This window comes from Nerophis lumbriciformis, linkage group LG18 (assembly GCF_033978685.3).
Source record: "Nerophis lumbriciformis linkage group LG18, RoL_Nlum_v2.1, whole genome shotgun sequence".
Lineage (NCBI taxonomy): Eukaryota > Metazoa > Chordata > Actinopteri > Syngnathiformes > Syngnathidae > Nerophis > Nerophis lumbriciformis.
Window position 1 is genome coordinate 45,111,983 of NC_084565.2, and position 8,217 is coordinate 45,120,199.

General features: G+C 39.8%; 1 protein-coding gene across 2 annotated transcripts; it reads left to right on the forward strand.

Moving 5' to 3' along the window:
* Positions 1-2,328: 2,328 nt before the first annotated feature.
* Positions 2,329-7,422, forward strand: med8 (mediator complex subunit 8). Of its 2 annotated transcripts, none has more exons than XM_061978650.1 (7): positions 2,329-2,407; positions 4,590-4,711; positions 4,794-4,938; positions 5,012-5,152; positions 5,220-5,307; positions 6,748-6,987; positions 7,069-7,422. In XM_061978650.1, the coding sequence occupies exons 1-7, from the start codon at positions 2,402-2,404 to the stop codon at positions 7,137-7,139; spliced, it is 813 nt and encodes a 270-aa protein (XP_061834634.1). In that variant the 5' UTR covers positions 2,329-2,401; the 3' UTR covers positions 7,140-7,422. The 2 variants fall into 2 exon arrangements, with proteins under 2 accessions (XP_061834634.1, XP_061834635.1); XM_061978651.2 differs by having other exon boundaries at positions 2,347-2,407; positions 4,568-4,711.
* The last annotated feature ends 795 nt before the right edge of the window (positions 7,423-8,217 follow it).

An 8,217-nucleotide genomic window follows, 5' to 3' on the forward strand; every position in this document is an offset into this window, starting at 1 on the left:
ATACATATATATATATATATATATATATATAAGAAATACTTGACTTTCAGTGAATTCTAGCTGTATATATATTTATTTTATTATATATATATATATGTATATATATATATATATATATATATATATACACAATATATATATATATATATATATATATATATATATATATATATATATATATATATATATATATATATATATAAATAAAAGAAATACTTGAATTTCAGTGTTCATTTATTTACACATATACACACACATAACACTCATCTACTCATTGTTGAGTTAAGGGTTGAATTGTCCATCCTTGTTCTATTCTCTGTCACTATTTTTCTAACCATGCTGAACACCCTTTCGCAGGTGCCCAGAAAGGTTTCGAGTACCACCAAAAAAAACTGAATCTCTGAAGACAGTATAAAAATCTGTGTTAAAGGTGTACAAATACTGTTTGTATAATAAGCATGTTATTTTTTTTTTTTTACAAATGAGGGTTAAGAGTTCAGTACTAAAAAAAAAAAAAAAAGAATGTGGCTTAAGTACAGTTTTTTAATTGAGCTTCTGCATTTTTTGGTTGGGTTGTTTATTTATTTTGAGTAACTTCTATACATTTCTAAAAGGGGAATAATGTAATAGAGTTATCTATGTTTGTCTGTTGCCATCTCCTGGTGAATGTTGGCTATAGCGTACTGGGGTTACTTTTTGGTTGGCCAACGATTTACGTGGTGTTGCGCACCTGACGTCACTCAGGTCCGCATGGAGCTGGAGGGGGCGTGGCTTCCAGCTCCGCCTGAATTTCGGGAGATTTTCGGGAGAAAATTTGTCCCGGGAGGTTTTCGGGAGAGGCGCTGAATTTCGGGAGTCTCCCGGAAAATCCGGGAGGGTTGGCAAGTATGCCTTTATTTTTGGTACCGGTACCAAAATATTGGTATCGGGACAACACTACCATGCCTATGTGTTTCTAAAAGTAGTCAACTTTCTATTTTGACAGGAAAAAATACATGTACCGTATGAAATGTCATATATTTTAAACTTAATCTAATGTTGCAACAAATGTTATATTATTGCACATTCCAAACATCCAAATGAGTATATAAATATCTGCTTGACTCATGATTTTGAAGCAACTTATCCATCAAATTGTACAATGAAAAATCATTTTTCGGTAAAAAAAAACTGGTAGCGCAGTTGCCAGAATTTCTTCCGTAAAAACATGATAAAAAAATGTGTAATATTTTATATATATATATATATATATATATATATATATATATATATATATATATATATATATATATATATATCCTGAAAGTATGCAAACAAAACTGTGTTTAGATAATTGATACTTCAAACTTGCATAAATAAATCTTAAGGAATATAACATAACTTGGCTTCTGAGAGCTTCAAAATGTAATGAATAAAATGCTAAAGTTGTTGATAAACAAGTAATTATTTTTAATAATTAAATATGGTCATTTTAAAGGAATTATTATGATCATTTAAAATTAATGATTTCAAATATGTTTATTTTAATGTATAATTCTATGGCTGCATGTAATAAGGAGTCAGAAAAAATAAATAAAAATACAATTAATTTTTATGTTTTTAGCAAAATATAGTAAAAAAATTGTATTTATTTAAAAAAATTAATAAATATATTTATTTTTAGGTTAGATAAACATAATAATACATTGTATCTCTAGTCTGGATGATTTAGTTATTGTCACCCTGTTGTCATAAAGAAAAGGCTGTCCTCACTCAGGTCCGCATGGAGCTGGAGGGCGCGTGGCCTCCAGCGTCGGCTGAAAATCGGGAGATTTTCGGGAGAATACTTGTCCCGGGAGGTTTTCGGGAGAGGCGCTGAATTTCGGGAGTCTCCCGGAAAATTCGGGAGGGTTGGCAAGTATGAAAATGTGAGTGTTTAAAAATCAAGTTTGTAAAAATACATTGTTTCAAAATTCAGCGTATAAAAATTCCGTTGCTTTAAAACGCAAAACTCACTTTCCGGTCAATTAGGACTGAAGCACTATTTTTTTTCCAAGCACAGATTTTTTTTTACATTGAATTTTTTTATTCACTACATTTTTACACTGAATTTTTCCTCACAATTTTTTATTTAATACAATTGTCAGTATTATTTGATGTTCACAACATTCAAACGTGTCCAAAAAAGCTTTCATAATTAAAACACACATTTACCTCCATAACCAAGAGACAATAATGATCACAATTCTACATAATAGTAAATTAAAAGGCTAAAATGATAGCAAACAATTGACTCAATATTGTTTAAGTACGCTAGAGGATTTTCGACGTTCAAAACGAAATCTCTTATTTTGAAAAGAGTGAACCGGAAGTGCTCCCGTTTGTCATTGTGTTCATCTTCACGTTAGTTCGTTGTTTCAACATGCAAGTAAGTCCGCGCTAATATAAGACAAAATGTCGACTTTCAAGTGTCAGATGTTAACGTTTAAAGAGCTTGTTAGTTCGTGTCAGGGTGCGTTTAGTTTATCTCCTTCGACTTAGCAATGCATAGCGGTGTTAGCATTAGCCGCTATGCTAATGCTAATGGACGTTTGTTGACATTGTGTTTAGTGGAAGTAAACTCAATTAAACACGTCACAACATCGCCTTGTTTGAAAAGGATTTAGGTCAAGTCAAAGGAAATAATTGTCTTCATCATTTGCAGTACTTTCTTAATGGAGCAAATGTTGACACTGTAGTGCTGTCCCAAATATAATATAATATAATATTGTCATTGTACGCTCACTGGAAATAACACTTTCAAGAGTTAATCGTCTCTTGTTTATTTGTTAATTGCAACCACCAGGATTAATAAAGTCCCTTTACCATGAATTGATTAACGTGGACCCCGACTTAAACAAGTGTAAAAACTTATTTGGGTGTTACCATTTAGTGGTCAATTGTACGGAATATGTACTGTACTGTGCAATCTACTAATACAAGTCTCAATCAATCAATCAATCAATCAATCAACCCTCCCCTTCCGACTACTAACCATTTGGGTCATGCGCAGTGGAAGCTGCTGTATTTGACCGTAGTTCCATGTGTGAGCAAACTCAAAATGCAACGTGTGTCAATTGAGAGTTTTGCTTCAAAACGTCACATCTGGAATTGTCTAGGGCTGCAGCTAACGATTATTTTTCTATCGATTAATCTGTAGATTATTTTTTCGATTAATCGCTTAATCTATAGATTATTTTTTTCGATTAATCTATAGATTATTTTTCCTTTTACCGATTATTTTTTTTATTTAAAATGAAGAGGAAAAAATAAATGTAGGCCAGTTTTTTCAAAAGGCATGGCTTTTATTTACAAAAAAAAAAGTATGGCCACTCAGTCAACATTGACAACAACATGACAAAATATTCTGTAACAATGTAAACATTTAAAACTTTTAACATTTAACAAAATTAAAAGTAGCTTATTTGCTTTTTAATGTGCAAATATAAAAGTAAACATCCAGTGCAAATCTTAATATTCTGGAATAGTATAAGCATTTCAAAAGTAAAAGTATTGCTTATTTTGCTTTAAAATGTGCAAAAATAAAGATAAACATCCAATACAAAAAAGTGCAAAACGGAAATATTCTGTAACAAGTGTGAACATTTCAACAAAAGTAAAAGTATTGCTTATTTGCTAAAATGTGCAAAAATAAAGCTAAACATCCAATACAAAAAAGTGTACAGTGTAAACATTTCAACAAAAGTAAAAGTATTGCTTATTTTGCTTAATAACACAACAATGATAGTATGATTAAAGTGAAAGTTAATTGTTGGTTTGTACATAGTATATGTAACTGTTAATGTTGTAAAAGGTATTTGCACAACTAATTAACGTTAGCGTTTGTGACACGTCTTGTGCCGTGGGGTTCTTTCAGGACCGACAGACTGAACGCCAGACGGCTTTGCCAGGTTTACAATCTTTTAATTTTACACAAAGTCTTTTCTCTTCCAACTCTTTTCTCTCCTCGCTTTTCGGCTCCTCTTCCTCGCTCGCTCGGATCGCGCACCTGGGCACGATTGCGGCGTCGCTCCCGGCGCGCCCCGCCTCGCCGCTCGCTCGCCGCCGCCGCCTCTCCACAGCGTTAAAGAGGAGCGCGTCTTTGTAAACACTGAACAGGCACGCCAAACGCGCCTCTCAGAGCGAAACGGTGCTTTAGTTTATGAATTTACAACGCAGATACAAATGACACATTCATGTTTTTGTGTAATAATGACAACGTATACGCACGCGGACGATTTACTTGGTGATGGCAAGAACGCTGTCGGGGGTTTTCTTTTCAAATGTTCGTTCATAGCCGTTGTGCTGCTATGATAGGCCATTTCCGCTCGACACAGTGTGCATACAACAACGTTATTAGGCCGTTTATTGAAATACTCCGACACTTTTGACGACTTTTGGCGTGCTTTTTTCCCCTCGCTCGCATCGTCTGCTTTGCGCTCCGCCATGACAGTAGTGTGACGTAAATATGCGACGCGCCGACGCACAAAAACGGCGTCGACGTATTTACGTAACCGTTGACGTCGACTGCGTCGACGCGTCGTTTCAGCCTTAGAATTGTCCCCATGCAGCAGCGGGAAGAGAAACAACTGGAAGCTTCGCTGGAGTCGCTCATCACTCAGGTGGCGCACGTGAAGAACGCGCTTCACTCCTTCATCTTCAAGCTGGAGAACGAGTACGAGCGACTGACATGGTGAGAAGCGTCACACGGCCTCCACAGAGCACGCCGTTTCTCGTCCGCGTTGGCATCACCTTGGGTTGTTTCCGTCCGTCAGGCCGTCCGTCCTGGACAACTTCGCCCTTCTTTCGGGTCAGCTGAACACCATCAATAAACTCCTCAAGAACGAGAAGACGCCGTCGTTTCGCAACCAGGTCATCATCCCGCTGGTGCTGTCTCAGGACCGCGACGACGATTTGGCGGTGAGCGTCTTTGCAGGAATGGCGGCAAAAGTCCTGAGCTGCATTTATTTTTCCGGTGTTTGCGGTCTGTCAGAAACTCACCGAGCTGCGCGTGCCCATCTTCAACCACGAGATCGTTCCGGACTACCTGCGCACCAAACCCGACCCCGAGGTGGAGGAGCAGGAGAAGCAGCTGAGCGTGGAGGCGGCTCGCATCGGCCCGGAAGCGGCACAGGTGAGCGGCGTTGCGATTAATCGGTCGCTGGGCGACAACGTGACTTAACCCATTTTTTTTTCTCCAGAAACAAATCCAGACGCTGAATAAGTTGTGCTCCAATCTTTTGGAGAAGCTCAGCAACCCTCGTGACGACAGAGACGCAGAAAGCTTAGGTACGTTACATATCATGGCGGCAAAGACGAAGTCCACAAAGTATGTTACATATCATGGCGGCAAAGACGAAGTCCACAAAGTATATTACATTTCATGGTGGCAAAGACGAAGTCCACAAAGTATGTTACATTTCATGGCGGCAAAGACGAAGTCCACAAAGTACAGGTAAAAGCCAGTAAATTAGAATATTTTGAAAAACTTGGCGCCAAGTCCTGTTGGAACTTGAAATCTCCATCTCCATAGAGAAGGTCAGCAGCAGGAAGCATGAAGTGCTCTAAAACTTGCTGGTAGACGGCTGCGTTGACCCTGGATCTCAGGAAACAGAGTGGACCGACACCAGCAGATGACATGGCACCCCAAACCATCACCCAACCATGCAAATTTTGCATTTCCTTTGGAAATCGAGGTCCCAGAGTCTGGAGGAAGACAGGAGAGGCACAGGATCCACGTTGCCTGAAGTCTAGTGTAAAGTTTCCACCATCAGTGATGGTTTGGGGTGCCATGTCATGTGCTGGTGTCGGTCCACTCTGTTTCCTGAGATCCAGGGTCAACGCAGCCGTCTACCAGCAAGTTTTAGAGCACTTCATGCTTCCTGCTGCTGACCTGCTCTATGGAGATGGAGATTTCAAGTTCCAACAGGACTTGGCGCCTGCACACAGCGCAAAATCTACCCGTGCCTGGTTTACGGACCATGGTATTTCTGTTCTAAATTGGCCCGCCAACTCCCCTGACCTTAGCCCCATAGAAAATCTGTGGGGTATTGTGAAAAGGAAGATGCAGAATGCCAGACCCAAAAACGCAGAAGAGTTGAAGGCCACTATCAGAGCAACCTGGGCTCTCATAACACCTGAGCAGTGCCAGAAACTCATCGACTCCATGCCACGCCGCATTAACGCAGTAATTGAGGCAAAAGGAGCTCCAACCAAGTATTGAGTATTGTACATGCTCATATTTTTCATTTTCATACTTTTCAGTTGGCCAACATTTCTAAAAATCCCTTTTTTGTATTAGCCTTAAGTAATATTCTAATTTTGTGACACACGGAATTTTGGATTTTCATTTGTTGCCACTTCAAATCATCAAAATTAAATGAAATAAACATTTGAATGCATCAGTCTGTGTGCAATGAATAAATATAATGTACAAGTTACACCTTTTGAATGCAATTACTGAAATAAATCAAGTTTTTCAAAATATTCTAATTTACTGGCTTTTACCTGTATATTACATTTCATGGTGGCAAAGACGAAGTCCACAAAGTATGTTACATATCATGGCGGAAAAGACGAAGTCCACAAAGTATGTTACATTTCATGGCGGCAAAGACGAAGTCCACAAAGTATGTTACATATCATGGCGGCAAAGACGAAGTCCACAAAGTATGTAACATTTCATGGCGGCAAAGACGAAGTCCCCAAAGTAAACATGGTTACTTTCAGCCATGCGACAGAACAAAGCGTCCTTTAACCCGGCCGACACCAACGCTCTGGTCGGAGCCGTGGCCTTCGGGAAGGGCCTCTCCAAGTGCCGGCCGCCCGGGTCCCTGCCGCCGGGACATCCCGGTCAAGGTCCCATGATGAGCGGCGGCCCCACCTTGCAGCAGGTTACCATCGGTGGTGGGGTGGGCCAGCAGGGGGCGTTGGGAGGACCGGTGCCCAACCAGCAGCAAGGACAGCCAGGTATTGATCATGCTGCTCTCACTTCCTGTCTGCCTTCACGCCGTGTGGTTGCTGATGTTGTGTTGTTGTGAACGTCGCCAGGAAAGATGCCAGGCAGCATCAAGACCAACATCAAGTCGGCCTCGGGCTCCATGCACCCTTACAGCAGATGAGTCTCCACTAGCCATCTGTCACATCTACAAGTCAGCCACTAGATGGCAGCAAGTCCCAAACAAGTTTTGGCTTTATTTCCTTGTCATGATAACGTCTAGCAACCATCATATATTAAAGTTAACTTAAGGAGTATTACGTCTTGTCTACCTAATATTATGGGTCTACCTAATCATTTGTAGCCTACCAAATTTGGTCTCATGTCATGTACCCAATGCTTTGTATTCAAGTGTACCTAATACATTGGGCACACCTAATTTGGGTGTACCTAATATTTTTTCAGCATTTGTGCCTCGTATTTTGTCTGTTCCTAATAATTTGGCCTCACGTGTGTACCTATAATTTGTTTGCACTTCATTTGGCCTCATGCGTTCCTAATTATTTGTCTGCAGGTGTACTTTTTATTGGTGGCATACCTAATAATTTGGCCACGTTGCTATAAATATCTGCAGGTGTACCTCATGTTTTGGGCACACCTAATAATTTGGGTGTGCCTAATACTTTGACTGCAGGTGTACCTAATATTTTGGGGTGAAGTGTTATTGGTATGAATAATACACTGGGTAGTTAGGACTGGAACATCTTCTGTTTCAGAACGGTTGTTTACCTAGTGGTGTTACATAGATAGAGGTCCATGGTGCACCCTACGTAATATCCGTTCCCAGCACATATGACTACATCCGCCTATTTAGTTCTAACACCTCCCCTGTAAACTTAGTTGTGATAAATTCTCTGCAAGAAACACAAAAACATAACATTCCTCAGAGGACTAATATAAGCCATATCACTTTCAAACATTAGTGCACACATCAGTAATTAATACAATGTCCCTTTTCCTCTCTTTTTGTTTATTAACATCTAGTCTGCAAAAACAATAACGTCAATGATTCAATAAGAACCAACGTAACCTGGACTACACATAGTCCTTGTAGTGAGAGGGCCTGTGTATAGGCTTACCACCTCTTGTGTGCCTCTGTCCTGGGCTATTGGGTGCCTGTGACCTGGTGTGTCTAGGTTCTGGGCTATTGGGTGCCTGTGATCTGGTGTGTCTGGGCTATTGGGTGCCTGTGACCTGGTGTG